Source organism: Triticum aestivum, chromosome 2B, assembly GCF_018294505.1.
Source record: "Triticum aestivum cultivar Chinese Spring chromosome 2B, IWGSC CS RefSeq v2.1, whole genome shotgun sequence".
NCBI classification, from domain to species: domain Eukaryota; kingdom Viridiplantae; phylum Streptophyta; class Magnoliopsida; order Poales; family Poaceae; genus Triticum; species Triticum aestivum.
In genome coordinates this window covers 336,525,259-336,552,675 of record NC_057798.1, presented here as the reverse complement: position 1 = coordinate 336,552,675, position 27,417 = coordinate 336,525,259, and the positions used below count along the sequence as shown (strand labels likewise).

General features: G+C 45.0%; 1 protein-coding gene across 9 annotated transcripts in view; it reads left to right on the top strand.

The window, feature by feature from the left end:
• LOC123044879 (protein GRIP) overlaps positions 1-20,276 on the top strand; it is a 41,120-nt gene extending 20,844 nt beyond the window's left edge. For 2 of the 9 annotated variants that reach the window (XM_044467753.1, XM_044467752.1), the window contains 5 exons: positions 15,757-15,828; positions 15,912-15,959; positions 19,060-19,165; positions 19,245-19,303; positions 19,942-20,276. In XM_044467753.1, coding sequence (XP_044323688.1) covers positions 15,757-15,828; positions 15,912-15,959; positions 19,060-19,165; positions 19,245-19,303; positions 19,942-20,052 — 396 coding nt within the window. In that variant the 3' untranslated portion in view covers positions 20,053-20,276. Of the gene's footprint in view, positions 1-2,517; positions 2,672-15,699; positions 15,829-15,911; positions 15,960-19,059; positions 19,166-19,244; positions 19,304-19,850 lie in introns of those variants that run through there. The other 7 variants (XR_006420665.1, XM_044467751.1, XM_044467750.1 and 4 more) reach the window with 7 other exon arrangements.
• The last annotated feature ends 7,141 nt before the right edge of the window (positions 20,277-27,417 follow it).

Here is a 27,417-nt window from a genome sequence, read left to right as displayed (position 1 = left end):
CAATTTGCATAAAAATGATCAACTAAAATGGCATCAAGGGAAAAACAGTCGAATAAAACTTTGTCAAGAATCTATCACACAGCTTAATCAAATTAGCTGAAGAATCCATCACATATTCACACACAGCTAATCCAATCAAACTATTGAATTCATGCACCAGCCAATTAGTCCAAAACTCCAAACTGATAGAGAACGGCGGGCAATATATTTCAACACAAACCAGATCCACAGGAGTAGCCACACAAGGGTTACCAGCATGGTTCCACAAGCTCAGCCCCTGCCCACCTAGACCAGGACCGCTGCTGAGCCTGCACTCACCAGGGCACTCACCTGTCTCGACAAGGGCCTGATATATTACAGTACCGTTTCAGTTTGTTCAAGCACCTATCAGCCGTCGAACTACGATCTAACGGAAGCTGGAGTCGCGTACCGCTTCGCGCTCAAGCCTCTCGCATCCTCAGCCGCAGATCTCCGGATGAACGGTTCACGTGGATGTAACAATTACTTTTGAATTCACCGCAAGCACTGTAGCGTGCTGAACATGTCGCTGTCTTCCTTTTCGTCGTTGAACCTTTTTAACCCCTCCTCTGGCTTGTGGAGAGGGCATTCTAGATGTATCTGGGCTTGGCCCTTGAAGCCGCCGTGTTCCGGCTGGCGAACCCTAGCTACCTACCTCAGATCTGATTGAAATCGATCTCAAAATTCCCGGAGAAATTGAGTGTTTTTCCCCTGTTTGTCGGAATCTAGTGACAGTCCTTGCTTGATCCTGTCAATTGGTAATCAGAGCGCGGTTGTAATCCTTGGAGGCGTCGCGAGATCCAGATCGGAGCTGGTTTTGGGTCCACGGCGGCGGCGGAAAGCATGGCAGCGAACGGCGGTGTTAGACAGCTCGGTAGCAGGAAAGGTTCGGGCTTCAGTGTGAAATCCACCCAACCCTCCCTTCCAGTGCTATTTCTGGTGATGGGTGGCGTTGGCGTCGGCGTGGCGGCGGAAGAACTGGTCAGGCGAGGACTGGTTGCCGGTAAGCCGGTGTAAAGTCTTTTCCTCTCCTACCCAGTTGTGCCCCGAGACGTGGTACATCACCCCGTGCTAGGAGACAGTGACCAAGAAGATGACAAATCCTGATGAAACCCAAGACACGGGATCTCTTGAATTGGAGTCTCTACAACTGGATATCAAGACTCTGAGACAGAATTGTGAAGAAGATAAACAGGAGTTCTGTCAGTTCACCGAAACAGTTAACAAATTTTTTGCTAGCATCCAGAGAAATTTCAAGAAAATACAGGCCAGTTTGCAGAAGCTCACGGAGGGACAGTCTGGAGAGGAAGAAGAAGAGCCCCTCCTTCTGCCCATGGTAGCACAGAAGTAACACCAATCGCTGCACCACAGGGGCGCCCCAAACAGCTACCCAACAATCACCTTGCAGCAGATAAACATGCAGTAGCAATGGCTGTCTGCAGTACTGGTGGACAAGAACACTGGCAAGGAACTGAACTTGGATGGAACTCCAAAAGGTCCCTAGAGACATCCAAATCATGTCACAAATAAGCAGGATTTTCACACTCCACAAAACCAACAGCGAGCGCAGGTTGCACGACATGTGCTCACTGTTGAAGATTTACCTGAAGACCAACAGAGAAGAGAGATCCAAAGAGCTAGACCTAACATACCTGATGTCAGAAGGAACTTGCTTTCTGTCAAACCTGCCAAACTTAACATTGCTGAGTTTGATGGGACAGATGCAGACTCATGGATTCAAAATATTGAGCAGTACTTCGATGCTGCCAGGACTCCCTTAGAACAAAGGACAGAGTTTGCTGTGTCTTATTTAAAGGGAGAGTCCATTCATTGCTGGAGAGGAACCGGGTTCGCAGTCCTGAATGTACCATGGCATAGATTCTGTTCTTACTTGACTGATAGGTTTGCCACAATTCTATCTGTGAAAATGTGAGATCCTTCAATAACCTGCAACAAACAGGGGCTGTAGCACAGTACATCTCCAACTTTGAGCAACAAATGAACCTCATGAGGAGAGATAACCCTGCCATTCCTGATAAATACTACAAGCACAGTTCATTTCTGGACCGCACCCCTACATTCAGAGTCATCTGGAATGTTTGGAACCAGTCAACATACAAAAAGCTATGTGGTTTGCCAGAAGAATTGAAAAATCCTGTCTCACTGTTACTCCTGCTAGGTCTTTTGCTCCATCTTACAGGAAACAGATCCCAGCTGAAACTACTAAAAACACTGGGTATACTAACACACCTGCAGCCACCACTATACAGCAAGCAATAGAGAAAGGAATCTGCTATAAATGCAGAGAACCCTGGTCCCCTGGACATAAGCAAGTTTGTAAAATGCAGCCACCACTATACTAACAAACCGATGAACCGAAGACTGAACTGATGCCGAAATCGAACAAACCGAAATTTCGTTTTTTTTTGGCTAGTACAGAAAAATTAGGTTTTCACACTTGCTAACCGAACTAAGTTTTCTCGGTCTGATATTACCCAGGTCTACCGAACAAAAAACCAAGCATATCTGAAGATGTTGAACGAGCAGTCAAACGAGCTTGTTCTCCCACGCCAGGATAAAATATTGCGCGTCACATCGCGACTAAGCGTGCGTGCAACAGGAGCCTCACCCCCGTGCACCGATCCAACCAGCTGTAAGCAAGGCCCAAACTTCTATGGGCTTTTTTATGAAGCGTGAGCCTGTTTGCTGGTAGCGTACGTGCGCGTGCCCAGCGGCCAACGCAGCACGAATGTGTGTTTCTGTTCGTTCTTTAGACCCACCTCGCCTGGCTACATAGAAGGCGAAGAGAGCTTGGATATAATGATGTGGGATGCAAGAGGTTAACGGCACACAACTGAACAATCATTCCGGTATTAACTGAATACCGAACAGAAATACTTGGTTAACCAAAATTTCGGTTTTCTTATTTTTGATGCTATTCTCGGTTATCGTTGGTGCTAACTGAAGTAATAAAAAAAAACTGAAATATACTAACCGAAATTTCGGTTTCTACCGAATGCCCAGGCCTAATGTACCCCACCTTGGTTCTATCGTAGCTTCGCTGGGCAGCTGCTACTTGGGCGGATGTGGCTGCAGCTCGTTGGCTTTGGATGGCAGCTCAATATTCAACTATTCAAGTGGTTGGACCTCAGAACCTGTTGGAAAATGTCAGGTTAAAGATTTGGCCTGCACCTCCCTGGTAGGGTAAAGGGTAACATTTAGGTTCTAGGTTCAGCCCTACCACCTGCAGCTTGTGCACAATACACCAGTACAACAGCTTGTGCTTGTGCTAAAAAAGGGGAGTGCAACAACTAAATCATGACCTGGATTAAGGGCGAAAGACAAAACAAAGAAGGCTACAGGGCTAAAAGGTGCTCGTGCTGAATTTGAATTTAGAAAACGAACACCTCATGGTCAATGACATCTTTCTGCTCTTGGCTTGCCATTTGCATCCCGTGCCGGTCGATGTCAATAGCTATGGGAAAGACTTGCAGACCGGCGGGAGAGAAGAGGCGAATTGGAGAGGAACCAGCAGGTGGGCATGTCGGTGGGAGAGAGGAGAGGCAGAGATGGTAGAGGAACCAGCAGGGACGTGCCGACGGGAGAGAGGAGAGGCAGATGGTAAAAAACCTGCAGGGGGTGTGCCAGTGTGCTTACTCCGGTGGCCGGCCGGCTACCTGCGATCTGCATCTTGCGACGGTGGCGGCGGCGGTTGTGTGTTGCAGAAGTGTGTGTGTGGCTTGTTAGCGAACGCGTATTTATGCATGTATAGGTAGTGCTCCTAGTGGTGTACTTTGTAACCGTATCTAGGTCCTAGTCTTCAGGCTAGTAGTGTGAGTTAGTTGAGACCCTGTAACTACATATATGTGTAATCTCTCTAAATAATAACAGTGTGAGTTGCACAAACCATTCTCTCCCTCTCTCGCTCTGGTTCTGACATGGTATCAGGCCTTTAGATCCATTCCTTCCGCTGCCCTCCATCGACCATGAGCTCCTCCTCCCACTCTTCCTCCGGCAGCTCCGACTCTGATGAGGATTTTGGCTTGTCCGTCGCAACTCAAACTCTTCCCACCCAAACCATCCAATCCCTGCGGATCCGCGGCCATGTTCTCGTTGTTCTCGACTATGAAAAAGAGAACTATGGTCTCTGGCGTCGTCAATTTCTCGCCGCGCTCGCCAAGTTCGGTCTTGTTGACCACGTTGATGGCTCCCGCGCGCAGGTCTCCTCCGATTGGCAGCTCAACAACTTCGCCGTGGTCTCTTGGTACAACGCCACGGTGACGCCCTCGGCTCTGGAGATCGTCGAGGAGCGTCGCGACACGGTGCACTCGCTCTGGCGCTCCCTTCGCTCCCTGTTTCGCAGCAACCGAGATGCCCGCGCCACTTACCTCCGCGACGAATTCCACAGCTTTGTGCAAGGGGATCTCTCGGCCGTGGACTACACCTCTAAACTGAGTAGATGGCTGACCAGCTCCGCAATCTTGGCCGCCGCGTCAAGGAACGCGACCTCGTCCAGAACGTCCTTCGCGGCCTCGACGAACGCCTTCAGCATGCCATCCCTCACATAACGTGCGGGCGCCCCCCCCCTCGTCAAGCTCCGCTCCTTCTCGAGGAACAGTGCCTCGCTCGCCAGGCTCGGGTGGCCTCCCGCAATGCTCTGCTCGCCCAGGCGCAGGCGTTCTATGCGGTGCGGCCGCCCCCACCGCCACCGCCACCCGCCGCGGCCCCCTACTTCAACCTGGACGCGCTCGGCGCCGGTGCGGCCTCTCCTGGCCCCTCCAACAACTCTGGCTGGAAGAAACTCAAGAAGAACAACGGCGACAGTTCATCTTCGGGCGGCGCTTCTTCCTCCGGCGGGGCTCCTCATCACGGCGGCGCTCCCGGTGGTCACCCCATGGGCTATTGCCCCCCCGTGCCGCCCCAGCCCGCCGTGGCCGGCACGTTCCAGGCGTGGTCTGCTCCAGGGCTTCTTAGCGCTCGCCCATCTGCCCTTGCTGCCCCGCACGCTCTCCAGGCGGCCGCTCCTTCATCGACCCACAGTGGGATCAAGCTGCGCTGATCGCCGCCCTCAACCAGATGTCGCTGCAGCCTCCCTCTACTCTGGGCGGCGAGTGGATCCTCGACAGCGGTGCATCTTCTCACATGGGATCGGGCTCCGGTATAACCTCGTTTCCTCCCCCTCCATCCTCCCCATCATCTACCATCGTCGCTGATGGCAGTGCCTTGCCCGTTACTGGTCTTGGTTCTGCCACTCTTCCTACTACCTCTCGTCCCCTCTCCCTTCTTGACATTCTTATTTCTCCATCTCTCATTAAGAATCTTGTTTTGGTTCGTGCCTTTACTCTGATAATTCCGTTTCTGTTGAGTTTGATCCATATGGTTTTTCTGTCAAGGACTTGGCCACCAAGACGGTTCTTCTCCGATGTGATTCCATCGGCGAGCTCTACCCGTTCGTGCGCCCACGCAACTGCCTCATTGCCTCTGTCACCGCTGATTTGTGGCATCAGCGGCTTGGTCACCCCCGTGCTGCCGTCCTCGTGAAGGCCTCCTCCTCCTACGAGCTTAGTTTTAATAGAAGCTCCTTGACGCACTGCGATGCTTGTCGAACGGACAAACACACTAGGCGTCCTTTTTCTTCTTCTACCACCAAAACGTCTTTTCCTTTTGAACTTTGTCAGTGTGATCTATGGACAAGTCCTGTACTTAGTGTGTCTGGATATCAATATTATTTGGTAATTCTTGATGACTTCACGCATTATGTTTGGACCTTTCCCGTTCGTCGCAAGTCCGAGGTTCATCGTCTCCTCACTGCCTTCTACGCCTACGTTCGCACTCAATTCTCACGCACCATCATAGCCTTGCAAACTAATAATGGCCATGAGTTCGACAACATCGTGAACCGTGCGCTTTTCGAGTCCCATGGCACCCTTCTTCGCCTCACATGCCCGTATACTTCTTAGCAGAACGGCAAGGCCGAGCGAATCCTTCGTACACAACGACGGCGTCCGCACTCTGCTCATCCATGTCGCCATGCCTCCCTGCTGGTGGGATGAAGCGTTAGCTACATCTACCTTTCTCCTCAATCGGCGACCGTGCAAACCCCATCTCCTTACCACACCGTTTGAGCTCCTTCACGGACACGTCCCAGACTTTCGACGACTCCGCGTGTTCGGGTGCTTATGTTACCCCAACATCATCGCAACAGCCCCTCACAAACTTTCTGCTCGTTCCGTTGTCTGTGTTTTTCTTGGCTACCCCGATGAATGAAAATGATATAGATGCTACGATCCAGTCACGCGGCGCATTATTTTCTCTCGGCACGTCACTTTCGTGGAAACAATTTTCCCGTTCAAAATGCTGCGTACATCCCCTCCACCCACGTCTGATTCGGTTGCCGATCCCTCGATCCTGGATTACGTTGATCACGCTGCATGGGCGCCATGCACGTCACCCCATTCCCCAACGGCCGCGTCGCCCGCATCTATTGGATCCCCGCCCACCTCTTCGCATGGCCCACGTTCTCCACCCGCTGCGCGTGGGCCGCCCTTGCCCCCATCTGGCCCAGCGACCCATCCCTCTTCCAGCTCCACCGAGCAACCTTCCTCCCTTGTCTTTCCTGCTCGTCACCTGATGATTACGCGCGCCCGACACGGGATTTTCCAACCTAATCCACGCTATGCCGACTCCAACCTCGCCGCCACACCCATCTCTCCCCTTCGTGATCCCAATTGGCGTGCTGCAATGCAGGCTGAATATGATGCCCTCATCTCCAACTCCACCTGGACGCTCGTTCCTCGCCCTCCGCACAATCATGTGGTGACTGGCAAGTGGGTTTTTCGCATAAGATGAAGGCCGACGGATCATTGGAATGGTACAAGGCCAGATGGGTTGTTCGTGGGTTGATAATCCCCAAGTGCAAGGAATCATCGTAGCACTTTTCAAAGATGGAAGTGATAAGTATGGAGTGTCGAACCCACAAGGAGCTAAAGGTAAGATCAATATTCTCTCAAGCCCTATCTGCCACTGATACGACTCTACGCGCACAGAACGTTTGCTTTCAACTAGCAACGAGAAATAAAACTACGTTGTGGGTATGGAGAGGATAACTTTGCATGATATCGGAGAGCTAAAATATAAAAGTAGGTGCTGTTATCATAAAGTTAGAATATAATACTAAATAATATAAGTAACGAGTGTGGAATAATGGTGGATCGGTGTGCGGAATTGTCCTAGGTAATTGTTAACATGACCGGTAATCATCATTGCAGTTTCATATGAGGGAGAGGCATAAGCTAACATACTTTCTCTACTTGGATCATATGCACTTATGATTGGAACTCTAGCAAGCATCCGCAACTACTAAAAATCATTAAGGTAAAACCCAACCATAGCATTAAAGCATCAAGTCCTCTTTATTCCCATACGCAACAATCCTCTTACTCGGGTTTGTGTTTCAGTCACTCACCAACCCACTATAAGCGAATCATGAACGTATTGCAACACCCTACAGTGGAAATCCCTCACGCTTGCGCGACGCGGAGGGCACCATAGGACAGCACCAAAGTAAAATATACAACTCATACCAATCTAGATCATCAATCAACCCAAAGACAAAAGATATCTACTCAAAACATCATAGGATGGCAACACATCATTGGATCATAATATGTGGCATAAAGCACCATGTTCAAGTAGGGGATTACAGCGGGGTGCGAGAGAGTGGACTGCATAAAAGAGATGAGGATGATGATGATGATGGTAATGTTGATGAAGACGATCACCGTGGCGATGATTCCCCTCCCGATGGCACTCCGGCACCACCGGAAGAGAGGAGGAGAGGTTCCCCCCTTGTGCTTCCTCCTCCATGGCCACCGGTGATGATGGCCCCCTTCGGCAGGGTGCCGGAGAGGGCCCCGATTGGTTTTTCGTGGCTACAGAGGCTTGCGGCGGCGGAACTTCTGATCTCCGTTCTGAAAATTTTAGGGTACAAGAGTATATATGGGTGCAGGGGTACGTCGGAGGAGCTACGGGGGCCCCACGAGGCAGGGGGCGCGCCCGGGGCGGGTGGGCGCCCCCCCCCCACCCTCGTGGGCAGCCCGTATCTCCCCTGACGTGCATTTCAAGTTTCCTGGGTTGCTTTCCTTCCAAAAATAACTTCTTCAGTTGATTTCGTTCCGTTTTGACTTCGTTTGATATTCCTTTTCCTCGAAACGCTGAAATAGGCATAAAACAGCAAATCTGGGCTGGGCCTCCGGTTAATAGGTTAGTCCCAAAAATAATATAGAAGTGGATAATAAAGCCCAATATTGCCCAAAACAGTAGATAAAGTAGCATGGAGCAATAAAAAATTATAGATACGTTGCAGACGTATCAGGCATCCCCAAGCTTAATTCCTGCTCGTCCTCGAGTAGGTAAATGATAAAAAGATAATTTTTGATGCGGAATGCTAGTAAGTGCTTAAGTTTGATCAATGATAATTCCAATCACTTTTTCTAGCATCAATAAGTGTCATAATAGCAGCTTATCCATAAAACTTTTCATGATCAAGTAACAATCTATTCACAATGTCAAGTATGGTTCAGAAACTTCATTGAGAACTAACAAACTATAATATCAGTCACTGAAGCAATTGCAATTTATCATAACATCAGAAAGAGTCAAGAATAGAGCTTTTTAGCAACTCCACATACTCAACTATCATATAGTCTTCTACAATTACTAACACTCACGCAATACTTGTGGTTATGGAGTTTCAGCAGGACACTGAGAAAGATAGGGGCTTATTATGTTGCCTCCCAACGTATTCACCTTTAGGTGATGTCAACAATAATAGCCCATGCTAACTTACATCCAATTGGATATATATATCATGATCTTTCAAACACAAGGAGCTTGCCAAAGGATAAAATGAAAAAGGGAATGGTGAGGATCACCTTGACTCAAACATAAAGTAAAAACATAAAGTAAAAGATAGGCCCTTCGCAGAGGAAAGCAGAGGTTGTCATGTGCGTTTAAGGTTGATGCACAAAATCTTAATGCAAAAGAACGTCACTTTATATTGCCCCTTGTATGTGGACCTTTATTATGCAGTCCGTCGCTTTTATTACTTCCACAACAAATTTATACAAAGTTTATTTTCTCTGCACTAATAAGTCATGCATATTTAGAGAGCAATTTTTATTGCTTGCACCGATGACAACTTACTTGAAGGATTTTACTCAATCCATAGGTGGATATGGTGGACTCTCATGGCAAAACTGGTTTAAGGGTATTTGGAAGCACAAGTAGTATTTCTACTTGGTGCTGAGAATTTGGCTAGCATGAGGGGGAAAGGCAAGCTCAACATGTTTGGAAGGTCAATGACAATATACTTTAACTGAGATGTCGGAAAACATAAACCATTACGTTGTCTTCCTTGTCCAACGTCAATTCTTTTAGCATGTCATACTTAATGAGTGCTTCACAATCATAAAAGATGTCTAAAATAATATATTTGTATGTGAACCTCTCTTTCCTTATTACTTCCTATTAATTGCAACGATGACCAAAACTACGGTTGCCAACTCTCAACAACTTTTATGCCTCATACTTTCTATGTGTGAAGTCATCACTAACCATGTTATAAGCATATGAAACATATAAAAATTCAGATTTATGACATTCAATTCATTCCCCATTTACTCATAGGATATACGTGAAGCACAAGAGTAAAGGACAAACTACTCCAAAAGATTTGAGTGAAGGGCACTGAGTAGGCAAATAATCATTAACTAGCCATGGGAGAATTCTTTTTCATTCAATATTTCAGATCCAATAATTTTATTCAAACAACAAGCAAAACAAAATAAAATGACATTGCAATGATAACACAACTCATGTGAAGAAGCAAAAACTTAGTTTCAACCGATACTAACCGATAGTTGTTGAAGAGAAAAGGTGGGATGCCTACCGGGGCATCCCCAAGCTTAGATGCTTGAGACTTCTTGAATAATGTTTTGGGGTGTCTTGGGCATCCCAAGCTTGAGCTTTTGTGTCTCCTTAATTCCTTTTATTCGCCGGTTTCCTAAATCTCAAAAGCTTCATACACACCAAACTCAACAAGAACTCGTGAGATAGGTTAGTATAAACCAATGCAAAATCTTATCATTTTCTACTGTAACAATTTACTAAAATTATTATTCAACATTGCATACTAAATGCCTCTGCATATTTAACACTCCTATCCTCAAATAGAATCATTAAACAAGCATACATATGCAAACATAACAGCAGTCTGTCAAAACAGTACAGCCTGTAAAGAATGCAAGAGTATCAATACTTCCCTATCTTCAAAAATTGTGAGAGAAAATTCCCACTGTAGTATATTTATCAGAGCTCATTATGCAAAAAGTTTCAACATTATATCATGCTCTGACTTTTTTAGGGAATTTTTGCAACAACGATAAACTTTCTGTTTTCAAACAGCAACATGTATACTAGCAAAATAAGCATGATAAAGGCTATCCTTGACAATTTTATTGAAAATAAAGATGCAAAACACTATTCTAAATAGCAGCTAACTAATACTAACAAAAGAAAATGACGCTCCAAGTAAAACACATATCATGTGACGAATAAAAATATAGCTCCGAGTAAGGTGTACCGATAGTTTTGAAGACGAAAGAGGGAATGCCTTCCGGGGCATCCCCAAGCTTAGGCGCTTGAGTCTTCCTTGAATATTACCTTGGGGTGCCTCGGACATCCCCAAGCTTAGGGTCCTTCCACTCCTTATTCTCCTCATATCGATATCTTACCCAAAACTTGAAAACTTCAATCACACAAAACTCATCCAAACTTCGTGAGATAGGTTAGTATGATAAAGAATTAAAGAGTAAACCATGCACTTGGGTAGTGGGTACTGTCAAAGACAAGGTTCATAATTGTTCTTACACAATGCCTACTGTATCATATCATTTCTATAATTTATATTGAGAAATATAAGTCATAGAAACTAGAAAACAAGCAAACTATGCAATGAAAACAGAATCTGTCAGAAACAGAACTGTCTGTGATGATCTGAACAATAACCATACTTCTGCTACTCCAAAAATTATGAAATAAATTGGTGGACGTGAGGAATTTGTCTATTAATCTTCTGCAAAAAGAATCAACTCAAAAGCACTCTTCTGTAAAAAATGACATCTATTCTCGTGAGCGCAAAGTTTTTGTTTTTTACAGCAAGATCACTTTAACCTTCACCAAGTCTTCCCAAAGGTCTTACTTGGCACTTTATTGAAACAAAAGCTATAAAACATGATTACTACAGTAGCTTAATCATGTAGACACACAAAAATAGTATTGGTAAATATTGAGTTGTCTCCCAACAAGCGCTTTTCTTTAATGCCTTTTAGCTAGGCATGATGATTTCAATGATGTGCACATAAAAATAGGAATTAAAGCACAATGAGAGCATCTTGAAGAATATGACTAGCACATTTAAATCTAACACACTTCCTATGCCTAGGGATTTTGTGAGTACACAATTTATAAGAACAACAACCAACTAGCATAGGAAGGCAAAACAAGCATAACTTTCAAAACTTTAAGCACATAGGGAGGAAACTTAATATTATTGCAACTCCTACAAGCATGTATTCCTCCCTCATAATAATTTTCAGAGGCATCATGAATAGCAACTTTGTTCTCATACTCAATTGGAACCTCTTCCGAAATAGTGGAATCATTACTAGCTAAAGTTGACACTCTTCCGAATCCACTTCCATAAATATCACACTAAAATTCAATATCTTCCAAAATAGTGGGATCACTAATTCCTAAAGTTGACACTCTTCCAAACCCACTTTAAATGATAGTATTATTCATACTCCAAAAGGTATAAGTGAAGTTCATGGAGCATTCTACAACTGACCAATATCCAAGCTCAAAATGTATAAGTGAAGCACATGAAGCATTCTATAAAACCATACTCAAAAGATTTAAGTGAAGCACAAAAAGCAATTCTATAAGATCATACTTAAAAGATTTAAGTGAAGCACATGAAGTATTCTATAAATCAATGAAGGGCTATCTCATGCTAGCATGGTTCTTGAAAAAAAGGAAAAACACAAAGGACACAAATCATGTGAGCAAAACAAAAACCAAGGTATACCGATATTTGTTGAAGAAGAAAGATTGGATGCCAACCGGGGCATCCCCAAGCTTAAATGCTTGAGTATACTTTGAAATATTTACTTGGGGTGCCTTGGGCATCCCCAAGCTTGAACTCTTGCCTCTCTTTATTCTTCTCATATTGATAGCTCCTCGACCTTCGGACACTTCATCCACACAAAACTTTAACAAAAACTTGTGAGATCCGTTAGTGTAATAAAGCAAATCACTACCTTTAGGTACTGTAATGAACTCATTCTTTATTTGTATGGGTGTTAAACCTACTGTATTTCAAGTTCTCTATGGTTCATACCCAACAATACTAGCCATAGATTCATCGAAATAAGCAACCAACACATGCAGAACAGAATCTGTTAAAAACAGAACCGTCTGTAGTAATCTGGAAGTTTGGCAAACTTCTGTAACTCCTAAAATTATAAACTAAATTTGACAATTTGAACAATTTGTACAGAAGTAATGTGCAAAAAGAATCAAAACCATTTGACCTTCCAGTTAAAAATGTAAATTCATGCACTACAGCCTAAGTTTCTGTTTTTGTTTTGCACATAGTAAACAAGCAATCTAATCATCCTAAAACCAAGGCTTGACACATTATTTTTGTAATACAATGAATATATACAATGGGATAATTATTTACAAAGAAACTTCCATGAAAAATTCTACACTATTTCCGTGAGCATGAGCACAAGTGCTCAAGGTCGACCCTCACTTCTTCAATGCAAAACCTTCCAATCGCTTCTCTTTTTGAAAAACTTTTTAGGCATGAGAGGCAAGTAATAATTTTTTTGTATTTTTATTTTTAATTTTTTTTGTATGTTTCACCCACAACTAAACAGAAACAAAAAAGGAAAAACAAAATCTACTTAATGAAGAAAGCAAACAAGCACACACAAGAATATCAACCCCACGCTATTGCTCCCCGGCAACGGCGCCAGAAAAGAGCTTGATAATCCCCAAGTGCAAGGAATCATCGTAGCACTTTCCAAAGATGGAAGTGATAAGTATGGAGTGTCGAACCCACAGGGAGCTAAAGGTAAGATCAATATTCTCTCAAGCCCTATCTGCCACTGATACGACTCTACGCGCACAGAACGTTTGCTTTCAACTAGCAACGAGAAATAAAACTACGTTGTGGGTATGGAGAGGATAACTTTGCATGATATCGGAGAGCTAAAATATAAAAGTAGGTGCTGTTATCATAAAGTTAGAATATAATACTAAATAATATAAGTAACGAGTGTGGAATAATGGTGGATCGGTGTGCGGAATTGTCCTAGGTAATTGTTAACATGACCGGTAATCATCATTGTAGTTTCATATGAGGGAGAGGCATAAGCTAACATACTTTCTCTACTTGGATCATATGCACTTATGATTGGAACTCTAGCAAGCATCCGCAACTACTAAAGATCATTAAGGTAAAACCCAACCATAGCATTAAAGCATCAAGTCCTCTTTATTCCCATACGCAACAATCCTCTTACTCGGGTTTGTGTTTCATTCACTCACCAACCCACTATGAGCGAATCATGAACGTATTGCAACACCCTACAGTGGAAATCCCTCACGCTTGCGCGACACGGAGGGCACCATAGGACAGCACCAAAGTAAAACATACAACTCATACCAATCTAGATCATCAATCAACCCAAAGACAAAAGATATCTACTCAAAACATCATAGGATGGCAACACATCGATGGCAACACATCATTGGATCATAATATGTGGCATAAAGCACCATGTTCAAGTAGGGGATTACAGCGGGGTGCGGGAGAGTGGACCGCGTAAAAGAGATGAGGATGGTGATGATGATGGTGATGTTGATGAAGACGATCACCGTGGTGATGATTCCCCTTCCGATGGCACTCCGGCACCACCGAAAGAGAGGAGGAGAGGTTCTCCCCCTTGTGCTTCCTCCTCCATGGCCACCGGTGATGATGACCCCTTCCGGCAGGGTGCCGGAGAGGGCCCCGATTGGTTTTTCGTGGCTACAGAGGCTTGCGGCGGTGGAACTTCTGATCTAATCTCCGTTCTGGAAGTTTTAGGGTACGAGAGTATATATGGGTGCAGGGGTATGTCGGAGGAGCTACGGGGGCCCCACGAGGCAGGGGCGCGCCCGGGGGGGTGGGCGCGCCCCCACCCTCGTGGGCAGCCCGTATCTCCCCTGACGTGCACTCCAAGTTCCCTGGGTTGCGTTAACTCCTGTGGACACTCAGCCCAAGGTAGCTGCTGATTCTGGCAGTCCTGTCTCCGATCCATCCGAATACAGAAGCCTCGCCGGTGGTCTTCAGTATCTAACCATGACACGCCCTGACTTGGCTTACACGGTTCAGCAAGCTTGCTTACATATGCACGATCCTCGGGACTGCCATCTTGCCATCATCAAAAGGATCCTGCGGTATGTTTGCGGCACCACCACTTCTCGCCTGCTCCTACCTGTATCCGTGTCGACCGATATTGTGGCTTATTCCGATGCGGACTGGGCCGGCTGCCCAGACACACGACGATCAACTTCTGGTTACTGTGTGTATCTCAGTGGTGCTCTAGTCAGCTGGTCTTCAAAACGGCAGGCCATCGTCTCGCTTTCGAGCACGGAAGCGGAGTACAGGGCGGTTGCCAATGCAGTTGCCGATTGTGTTTGGCTCAGACAGCTCCTCGCCGAGCTCGGGTGCACTCTTCCAAAGGCCACCGTTGTCTTTTGTGACAACATCTCAGCTGTGTACATCTCCACCAATCCAGTTCATCATAGGCGGACTAAACACATCGAGTTGGATATTCACCTTGTCCGTGAAAAAGTAGCCCTTGGTGAGCTTCGTGTTGTTCATGTTCCAACTACTCAACAACTAGCTGACATCATGACTAAAGGTTTGCCAACAAGCTCGTTCCAAGCTTTCAGGTCCAGTCTCTGTGTCTCTTCCGGCGACGACGACTCGACTGCGGCGGGGTGTTAGCGAACGTATGTTTATGCATGTATAGGTAGTGCTCCTAGTGGTGTACTTTGTAACGTTATCTAGGTCCTAGTCTTCAGGCTGGTAGTGTGTGAGTTAGTTGAGATCCTGTAACTACATATACGTGTAATCTCTCTGAATAATAACAGTATGAGTTGCACAAACCATTCTCTCCCTCTCTCGCTCAAATCTGACATGGCTGGCATGTGGTTTGACCCTGGGGTCATAAGGGTTAGTCCCTACTGGAACCTACTGGTTTTGCGAGCCAGAAGGTTACCCTATTGGCAACAAACCCAGGTGCAGCTCACCAGGGCCAATGGGCCGAACCAGACCACGTTAATCTTGAATGGCAGCACCCATGCCATCTTCCTCTCCGGTTCACACGAGCTCCAGCAAACTCCCAAGAAACCAAAGTCCGAACTAGTTACATGTATTTAATTGGACATTTGATCTGTAATTTTGCACCCTTGTGATGATGTCCTAATGTTTTACCCATTCTTTCTTTTCAGTTACCCATTCAAGTTATAACACCTCGCTAATCAACAATACTTTGATGAAAACAGATAACAACTGGGATACGACATCTCACAGTTTTCAGCTTACAATTGTGTACATTTCAGCTTCTTGCACGGCAACAAGCACAAAGGGAAGAAGAATTGGGTCAGTCACACAGGCATATCTTGGCGCTTCAAGTCAGTTTCAGCTTAGCAGACATTTTCGGTGGTTCTGTTCTTCATTTTTGGTGTGAACTAAAATTTTTCTTTGCATTGTTCAGCAAGAAGTTGAAGATCTTGAGCGTGAAAACCGTCTTCATGATCAACAGGTGACTTTGAATCTTTCCCTTTTCACACCTAAATTAGTTGTGTAGCCTTGATTGGATGTGCTGATTAATTTAAAAATACAAGATGATCATTCTAGTCATGGTATGTTAAATATGATTTAGTTTTGCAAAATGTGTACCGTATTTCCCAAATATAGTGTGGTATGCGTGTTGACTTTATTCATGGAGTAAAATCAGCAAAACTACATGTATAATGAACTATCACAAAACTGCACATTGAAGTTTTCATTTCACTAAATTATACATGGATTTTATCAGTGAACCCCTCATGGCTGGTGCATGCTATTGAGTGTATTGTCATCAGTCACGGGGTGGGCAGGGCAGGAATTGAAATCAATTATCTACGACCATATTATAACATATAGTTTGAGGGGGAGGCAGCTCAGGCTTTCCATATAGTTTACGTGTGAGGCAGCTCAGGCTTTCAAGGAGAGCGTTACTAAGGAGGACTCTTGGGAGGAAGGAGGAGATGCAAACAATATGTCGATTAAGATGCCGACTTGCGTTTGGAAGGTGGCTTCAGAGGAGTTTGGGGTAACCAGGGGAAAAGTCAAAGCGAAGCTAAAGACACCTGGTGGTGGACATCTGTGGAACAATGATGTCCAGAAGGCTATTAAGGAGAAGAAAGATTGTTTCAGACACCTATACCTGGATATGAGTGCAGACAACATAGAGAAGCACAAGGTGGCAAAGAAGACCGCAAAGCGAGCTCTGAGTGAAGCTAAGGGGTAGGGCATATGAGGACCTCTACCGGCATTTAAACATGAGGGAGGGCGAAAGGGACATCTATATTATAAGATGGCCAAGATCCGAGAAAGGAAGATGAGGGATGTCAACCAAGTCAAATGCGTCAAGGATGGAGAAGATCGACTTCTGGTGAAGGACGAGGAGATCAAGAATAGGTGGCGACAGTACTTTAACAAACTGTTCAGTGGAGAGACTGAGAGCTCCGCCATTGAGCTAGACTACTCCTTTGATGATACCAACATGTGACGAATCCAGGGAGGCTTGAAAAAGGATGAAAGGAGGCAAGGCGATGGGTCATGATTGTATCCCAATTGAGGTGTGGAGATGCCTTGAATACAATTAATATGGCTAACTAAGCTTTTCAACCTCATTTGATAAACAAGATGCCCGAAGAATGGAGGCGGAGTATATTAGTACCAATCTTCAAGAATAAGGGGGATGTTCAAAGTTGTGCTAATTACTATGGAATTAAGCTGTTGAGCCATACAATAAGCTATGGGAGCTGTTGAGCACCGCTTAATAAGAGGAGTGACCAAAAATCTGTTTGGTTTCATGCCTGGGAGGTTGACATGAAAGTTGTTTTGTTGGTATACGACAACTTGTGGAGAGATACAAGGAGCAAAAGAAGGACTGCATATGGTGTTCATTGACATGGAGAAGGCCTAAGGTAAGATCCAGTGAAATGTCATGTGGTGGGCCTTGGACAAACACAAAGTCCCAACAAAGTGCATTACCCCCATCAAGGACATGTATGATAATGTTGTGACAAGTGTTCGAACAAGTGATGACGACACTGATACTTACAAATAAGAATAGGACTTCACCAAGGGTCAACTTTGAGCCCTTATCTTTTTTGCTCTAGTGATGGATGAGGTCACAAGGAATATACAAGGAGATATCCCATGGTGTATGCTCTTTGCGGATGAGGTGGGTGCTAGTCGACCACGAGCAGATCATACACCGCGAAGTCCTGCTACAGGGCTACCTTCCAGAGATCAATCCACAGCGAGTCCTGGAAATTCATATGGAAGAGTTGGGCACCGTCCCGGGTACGCTTCTTCCACTGGCTCGCCGACCAAGACCAGTGCTGGACCGCCGACCGCTTGGCACGCCGTGGGCTGCAGCACCATGACCCTTGCCTCCTGTGCTGCCAGGACCCCGAGACGATGGACCATCTGCTCCTTCGATGCCCCTTCTCCATGCAAGTTTGACATGCCATCATCGCTTGGCTAAGCATGCCATGCACGCCACCACGCCATGAACCTTCCCTCCTGAACTGGTGGCACACTGCCAGGCAGGGGACGCTGCAGTCCATGCGCAAAGGCCTAGCTTCCATGGCCTTGTTACCCCCCTGGATGATCTGGAAACACCGCAACAGTTGCGTCTTTGAGGGCGCCCCACCTTCGGCGCAAGACCTTGTTGTGAAGATCAAGGAAGAGGCGTCGCTCTGGGCCAATGCGGGAGCTGCTGGCCTTCGCGACATCATCCCCCAGACTTGGGACGTGCACTGATTACCCATTTTTCATCATCACTTCTGTACCTCCTAGGAGTTTTCCATTATATGTGTTGTTTTTTGTGGAATTTAATCATATTTTTATACTGTTGTTCCTAATTCTGAAGTACCGCTCAAGCCTATTTGTCTCCAACAGTAGTTCTGCAGTAACTATTACTCCGGTACCGCTATTACTCGTGTGCTGCACTCGAGTGATATGGAAGTCATGCTCCTATATCATCTGTTCCTTGATGCTGTTCTGGTCAAATTTTATTTATCTAACTAACCTTGCTGAAACTGATAGTGAAAACTTTGGTATGAACTGTTGTCACATTATTCGTGATGTGATTAATTTTCTGGTCATTATTCTTTGTGATACATTCTTAGAAGTATGAAAGATGTCCTATTCTTATTTTATCACGTGAACATTGGAGTGCAGTAGGCTAATAGAAGCTTTGTCTTTAGGCCATTAAGTTGCACAATAGTCCTAGTTCTGTGGGATTCTCGTGGAATCCAGCGATGGGAGTCAGTGAAGTCATGAACATGTAACAACAGTTTATGTACATGTGTTGTGTACTGTATAATCATTTATAATTGATTGAACTAGACACATGCTTCCTGCATTTCACAAAGTTATATTTATATAGTTTGTGCCCCCTTCCCCTTTTGCTATGCGGTCAATGCAGTGATGAGTTGAATAAAATACAGAACTAAGACCTTATATTTAACAAAAATATCTTTCACCCTTTTTGTGTTCCGATGAAATTTGTAATCTTTACATGACTTGTTATTGGTGCGAGGCCTTCAGTTGGATGCCTGATCTATTGAAATTCTGTATTTCAGGAAGCAATGTTGAAGGCTGAGCTTCGGAATATGGAGAGATCACAAAAGCGAGAAGGAGTAGATATGACATACCTAAAAAATGTGATCTTAAAGCTTCTTGAAACAGGTATCTGGAACTTTTTATTGCTTATTTTTCTGTTGATTGACAGATGATATGAAACATTGACTTGGTATCTTTTACACAGGGGAGGTGGGGGCCTTGCTGCCTGTGGTTGCGATGCTACTACAGTTCAGCCCTGACGAGGTACTTGTAACTCGTACTAGTATATAAAAAATGTTTTATCTTAGTGTCCTAACTTGTAACCTGTGATATGGTGTTTAATTAGTACAAATTAGCTCTAGAAGGCCTTAGATCCTATATTATAGTAGCACATGGTTAAGTTACTCAAATATTGAAAAGGTCACAGGGAAGTGTTTTATTCGGATAACACTGTTAAGCATCATGTGACATGTCTAAGTGTAGAATTGTAGAGTACATTCTAGACTGGACAGTTATAATTCCTATAGCATAATATAGATATTAAAAGCCACACTTAGGAAAACCCCATCCTTCTCAAACTTGTACTCTCAGCATATAAGCATTAACTAATTGTCATCATGATTATGGTAGAGTTGTTCACCTAATCACCTTGAACAAGGACCTGGATCTATCATCTATGGATTACTGCTTCCATCCTGCTGTCATGGGTTCAGTTTTGGGAGTGCTTCTTTTGTTGTTGTTACAAGAAGTACTAAGAATTTATCTTGCTTCCATGCCCCGTATAAGGTTTTCAATGATATTGTTAATGCAGTGGTTGGAAATTCTCTGCAACAGGAATGACTGTTATAACACTGATATTAAAATACCAATTATGCCAAGTTGACATTCTTAAGCCTTCGCAGCTCAATAAATGCCAACATGGCGTCCTCTCAAATGTCGCTTCCTTACCAGCTACAGCATTGTCAGATGGTGGATCGACACCAAACTCATTCTTTGGAAGATTCACATTCTAATAGCGGTGCAAGATGTTGGTTTTGATTATCCATGTTTTAGCAGAGGTAGATTTACATTCATGGGGTGATTCAAAATCCCAGCGATTTTACTGATTGTGATTCTTTTGTTTGCATGTTTCTCATCTCTTACCTTTCGTAAAGCAGTGTATATTATAAAAATAGAAAACCATAACTATCTATGTATGTACTTTCAATATAAGCATTCATTCTCAAAGGGAACATTATTTTTGATTTCTCGCTCTGGATATTTAGATTCAAAGACATTGCACTAAGAGACGCTGACAGATCCTGGCTTAATTATCTCTCCTCTAGTCTTGATCCCCTCTCGTAATGTACTCCCTCTGTCTTAAGATTATGGGACGGAGGGAGTACATCCTTTATGAAAATGTTTTATATTATGGACGCCATTAAGTGCCACACGTGTGGGCGTTAGAGAGATTGTCCATATATTTTGTATGGTGTATAAGAGGAACAGCCCACACACCTGCGTGTGGGCAAAACAAGTAATGCCCACACACTTTTTTTCCCCTCCCGATCTTTCTCACGCGCGTGCGTGGGCGAAGTAGATAATGCCCACATGCCCCGTATGTCAGGCCTCGTACCTCGCGGTCCCGCACGTTATGCGTGACAGTCATCGTGCGCTTGCAATTGCCATGGTCCAGACCTTCGTTCATGTTCGTTTAACTGCAGTTGCCATGTCGCTGAACTACGGTTGCCATGTCGGACAACTGCAGTTGCCATGGTTGCCCAATTACAGTTGTCATGTATGGTCTGGTCTACTGTAGTTGCCATGATTTCAAAATTTTAGGAGTTGCCACATACTAACACTAGGCAGTTAAAAGAGTTGTCATGTGCTCACAAGCATGATAGGGCAGTTGCCATGTAAAAAGGACGAGTTGCTATATGCTTACGTGCACGTTAGGGCAGTTGCCATGTACCATGCAAAAACACATGGCAACTCGGTCAAGAGAGAGTTGTCATTTGCTTACGTGCACACTAGGCAGTTGCCGTGTACCCTGTAAAACATATGACAACTCGGGTAAAAAGAGAGTTGCCACCTGCTTATAAAGCACACTAGGGCAGTTGCCATGTGCGCTGCAAAACATATGGCAACTAGCAGCTTGGGTGTGGGAGAGGAGACGAGCGTGTGGGCGAGATGACAAATGCCCACATACTAGCCCTTGTGCGTGCATGGAAAATGACGTGTGGGCGAACTGCTGAATGCGCACACACCAGCCCCTCTCGTGTGTTGAAACCGCCGTGTGGGCGACCGGATGAACGCCCACACACCAGGCCAGTCCTACGTGGCACTAGAAATATGTCAAGATTCGTGTGCTCGCGAACGGACGCGGATCCACGCGTGTGGGCGAGATGCAAACGCCCACACGTGTCGGCGTTAACATTTCCATATATTATTGACCGGATGGAGTAACAACTATGAGCCATAATATATTCAGGCGGGGAAGCTCTCTCTTCCTGTGACCGTTCAAAAAAAAAAGGAAAGGTAGTCAAAAAAAGAAAAGAAATGGTAGGATCCGCAGGTCATGGTTTTTGTACAAACTGTCGTACACGTATGAGCATTCTAGAATCATGCTAATCTGGAAATTTTGTATTTAGTGGCCTATGTGTGTTTTCTAGAATGAGCACTGAATATTAGTAAAATTAAAAAAACTATCCATGCGTTGCAACGGGAAAAAACATTATACTCCTAACCCGATAAGAATGACCTAAAACAAAAATGATTATTTGATTAATCTCTCATCAATTATGTTCAACATGAAGAAAAATTATGTATAAGTTGAAGAAAAATTATGAGGGTTGAAGATTTTTTGGCTGGCCCGTAAGACAAAATCGTTTATAAGTTGGAAGGCAGTTCCTTCTCCAACTAATGTGCACACTATGTTATAGTTCAGATCTGTAAGTAACTAAATGGATTTTTGTGGCCATTACAATATCATAGAAATGGAAAATTGTCAACCTTAATCTGCCAAACAATAATAACATGAACCCATCCATGTGAAAAAAACAGGACTTGTAATATTTGTATTCAAATCATTTCATTTCGTTACATAGTTGAGACATCCGCCAGAGCATGTTGCAGTCAATGTTTTAATTGGAAGCATGGCACAACAAAAAGGTGTATAAAATAGGGAAGCACAACTTCTAGTAGGATTATGAAAGTTTATATGTCGACTATGTAAACTGTAGCAGCAATAATGACGTATGAAAGTGACATACTAAATAATACGCATCTTGGAAAAGCTAGGCTCGATGGTTTGAATTGCAGAACTGTCATATTCAGTCCTTCGTTTCACTGGAGATAAGTTTTTTTCGAACGGAGGGAGTACCAATGAATCGAAAAACAACAGACTTATATTTAATGGGAGATGCTAAAAAAACCCAATCAACTCTATAGGGATGGAAAGGGAGAAATGTGGACTATGGAATCCTAGAGACTTATCTTGTTCGACCTCCAATGACGCCGCCCACCCATGGACAATGAAACAAATCTTGTACTATGAGTGAGAACATATGATCAGTCTACATCACCAAAGGACATTAGAGTACTTCTATTGTAGTACATAAGCCTGTGCGTTACAACGGAAGAAAAAATATTGCATGCCCTTTAACTCAATAACCATATCTCAAGACTTCCACAGGTGACATCGAGCCTAGCTTTTCCAAACACCCAGAGCCAAAACACCCAGAGCCAAACCATCGAGCCATCTGTGGACAAAGCCCAAACACCCAGAGCCAAAGAGTGTTAGGCATCACTGAAGTCTTTCTGTCTATGTGACCTGAAGACTTATTACACTTGAGGACTGTGTATCCTTCAGCCGGTTAGGCGTAGCGTTCTGAGCATCCAAGAGTCATTGTGGATTGCCAATGAACGAAGTCTGTGAAGGTTCGGAAGTCTACCTTGAAGACTTACCAGAGTGATTGGGCGAGGACTGTGTGTCCTTAGCTCAAGGGGAATAAGGTGAAGATGCGGTCTTCTGAGTTGAATCTCAGCCTCCCTAACCAGACGTACAGTTGTCACAGCAAGTGGAACTGGTCCAACAAATCCTGTGTCTTCAACAAGTGACTGGTTCTATCTCTTCCCTCCTTTACTTTGAGTTTGTCTTCGTGAAGTCATTGCTTATTTGTCTTATCTGTTTGACTTCATTGCTTGACTACTATCGTTGATTGGCTTCGTACTATCTTCCATCCTGATCCTTACTACCTAGCTGCTAATAGTCTTTGTACGTTCACATTATTGCATACTTGACTATGGCTTGCTTGTTGTAGTTTATCTTCCTCTGCATATCAATTAGGTCATTTCTATTGTTTGTCTTCGAAACTCTCACGTTTTGAAGACTTTGATAAAAATCGCCTATTCACCCCCCTCTAGTCGATAACTAGCACTTTCAATTGGTATCAGAGCAAGGTACTCCCTTGTTCTGTGTGATTCGGTTTAACCACCTGGAGTTTAGCTATGTCGACTGCAGGGATAATCAAAGTTTCCGTTGTTTACCCCGTGTTCGATGGAAATGAATATCCCTACTGAAAGAATAAGATGTGCATGCATCTTGAAGCCATTGATGTCGACCTCTGGTATGTCATCAAGAACGTCGTTCCAAAAACTGGTGAAGGTGTCACCCCTGCTGATGTCAAGAAGTTCATTCAACTGGACTCGACTGCAAAGAACATTATCTGTGGTCATCTGACCAAAGGACAGTATGGCCGTGTGAGTGCTCTAGAAACGTCAAAGCTAGTCTGGGACTGGCTATCCAAACACCCAGACGTCAAAGCTAGTTATCGACTAGAGGGGGGGGGTGAATAGGCGATTTTTATCAAAGTCTTAAAAACGTGAGAGTTTCGAAGACAAACAATAGAAATGACCTAATTGATATGCAGAGGAAGATAAACTACAACAAGCAAGCCATAGTCAAGTATGCAATAGCGTTAACGTACGAAGACTAATAGCAGCTAGGTAGTAGGATCAGGATGGAAGATAGTATGAAGCCAATCAACAATAGTAGTCAAGCAATGAAGTCAATCAGATAAGACAGATAAGCAACGACTTCACGAAGACAAACTTAAAGTAAAGGAGGGAAGAGATAGAACCAGTCACTTGTTGAAGACACATGATTTGTTGGACCAGTTCCAGTTGCTGTGACAACTGTACGTCTGGTTAGGGAGGCTGAGATTCAACTCAGAAGACCGTGTCTTCACCTTATTCCCCTTGAGCTAAGGACACTTAGTCCTCGCCCAATCACTCTGGTAAGTCTTCAAGGTAGACTTCCAAACCTTCACAGACTTCGTTCACCCGGCAATCCACAATGACTCTTGGATGTTCAGAACGCGACGCCTAACCGGCTGGAGGATACACAGTCCTCAAGTGTAATAAGTCTTCAGGTCACACAGACAGAAAGACTTCAGTGATGCCTAACACTCTTTGGCTCTGGGTGTTTGGGCTTTGTCCTCGCAAGGATTTCTCTCTCAAAGGCTTCGAGGTGGGTTGCTCTCAAAACGACAAAAGCCGTAAACTAACTCTGAGCAGCCACCAATTTATGGTGTAGGGGGTGGGCTATTTATAGCCACAAGGCAACCCGACCTGATTTGTCCAAAATGACCTTGGGTCACTGTGACGCCCCCGATTTAATCGTACACTAATCATGCACGCAAATGTGTACGATCAAGATCAGGGACTCACGGGAAGATATCACAACACAACTCTAAAACATAAATAAGTCATACAAGCATCATAATACAAGCCAGGGGCCTCGAGGGCTCGAATACAAGTGCTCGATCATAGACGAGTCAGCGGAAGCAACAATATCTGAGTACAGACATAAGTTAAACAAGTTTGCCTTAAGAAGGCTAGCACAAACTGGGATACAGATCGAAAGAGGCGCAGGACTCCTGCCTGGGATCCTCCTAAACTACTCCAGGTCGTCGTCAGCGGGCAGCACGTAGTAGTAGGCACCTCCGGCGTAGTAGGGGTCGTCGTCGACGGTGGCGTCTGGCTCCTGGACTCCAGCATCTGGTTGCGACAACCTGAAAGAAAGGAAAGGGGAAAAAAAGGGGGGGAGAAAGCAACCGTGAGTACTCATCCAAAGTACTCGCAAGCAAGGAACTACACTACATATGCATGGGTATATGTGTAAAGGGCCATATCAGTGGATTGAACTGTAGAATGCCAGAATAAGAGGGGGATAGCTAGTCTTATCGAAGACTACGCTTCTGGTCACCTTCGTCTTGCAACGGGCAGAAGAGGGTAGGTCGAAGTCCTCCAAGTAGCATCGCATAGCAAATCCTACCCGGCGATCCTCCCCTCGTATCCCTGAGGGAGAGCGACCACCGGTTGTATCTGGCACTTGGAAGGGTGTGTTTTATTAAGTATCCGGTTCTAGTTGTCATAAGGTCAAGGTACAACTCCAAGTCGTCCTGTTACCGAAGATCACGGCTATTCGAATAGATTAACTTCCCTGCAGGGGTGCACCACATAGCCCAACACGCTCGATCCCATTTGGCCGGACACACTTTCCTGGGTCATGCCCGGCCTCGGAAGATCAACACGTCGCAGCCCCACCTAGGCTCAACAGAGAGGCCAGCACGCCGGTCTAAACCTAAGCGCACAGGGGTCTGGGCCCATCGCCCATAGCACACCTGCACGTTGCGTACGCGGCCGAAAGCAGACCTAGCCTAGTGGCGTTCCAGTCCAATTCGGCGCGCGCCGCTCCGTCGCTGACGTCTGAAGTGCTTCGGCTGATACCACGATGTCGGGATACCCATAACTACTCCCACGTAGATGGTTAGTGCGTATAGGCTCGTAGCCAGACTCAGATCAAATACCAAGATCTCGTTAAGCGTGTTATTATGAAGCAACCGCGGACGCCGACCAGGGCCAGGCCCACCTCTCTCCTAGGCGGTCTCAACCTGCCCTGTCGCTCCGTCACAAAGATCCACACAGAGGGCCGTCGGGACAAAGGTCCTTTCAGCCCCCAATCCGTGAATCACTCGCGGGTACTCTTCGAGCGGACCCGACTTTAGTCACCATCTGTATAGTATGTATGTATGTATAGTATATACCCGTGATCACCTCCCAAGTGATCACGGCCCGATAGTATAGCAAGGAAGACTGACAAGAATGTAGGGCCACAGATGGAAATACTAGCATCCTATACTAAGCATATAGGATTGCAGGTAAAGGTATCAACAGTAGTAACAAGGGCAGGCTATGCATCAGGATAGGTATAACGGAAAGCAGTAACATGCTACACTACTCTAATGCAAGCAGTATAGAGTAGAATAGGCGATATCTGGTGATCAAGGGGGGGGGGGCTTGCCTGATTGCTCTGGCAAAGAGGGGTCGTCAACTCCGTAGTCGAACTGGGCAGCAGCAGCGTCGGTCTCGTAGTCTACCGGAGAGAAGAGGGGGAAGAAACAATGAATACAATGCAAACAAATGCATATCGATGCATGACATGACAAGTAACGATGCTAGGTGGGCCCTAACGTGGTATGAGGTGGTACCGGTTAAGAGGGGAAACATCCGGGAAAGTATTCCCGGTGTTTCGCGTTTTCGGACAAATGAACCGGAGGGGGAAAGCTGCGAGTTCGATAGGTTAGGGGTGTGTGGCGGACGAACGGACTGCGTATCCGGAATCGTCTCGTCGTTCTGAGCAACTTTCATGCTGAAAATATTTTAATCCGAGTTACGGATTAAAAGATATGATTTTCTAAAGATTTTATTAATTTTTGAAATTTAATTAATTATTTAATTTAATTCGAAAATGGATTTATGACATCAGCATGATGTCATGCTGACATCAGCAGTCAACAGAGTTGACTTGGTCAACCTGACATGTGGGTCCAGTGGGACCCACCTGTCATTCTCTGTTTAGTTTAATTACAGATTAGTTAATTTAATTAGTGATTAGGTTAATCTAATCAGGATTAATTAACTTAATTAATTACTTAATTAATTAATTAATTAATAATTAATTTTATTAAATCATTTTTAATTTTATTAATTATATTTATTGTTTTTATTTATTTTATTATTTATTTATTATTATTTTTTTAATCCCCTTTTTTTTCGTTCTGGGGCTGGAGGCCCCACTTGTCATAGGCCCATAGGGGGCACTGGCCCATTGGTCATTGGCCCATAGGCCAAAGTGGATCGGGCGCTACGGGCGCAACGGGCGTCGTGCGTCGGGCGTCCGCCCGAACGGAATTGGCGAGGGGGGCGCGGCGAGGCTCCGACCAAGGGGGAGTGGAGGTGGCCGTAGTGGCGCGGCAGAGGACGCGCGCTTCCAGGGGGGGTTCGCGGGCGCTGTGACGGGCGGCGACAGAAGCAGCTGCAGCAGAGCCGCGGGC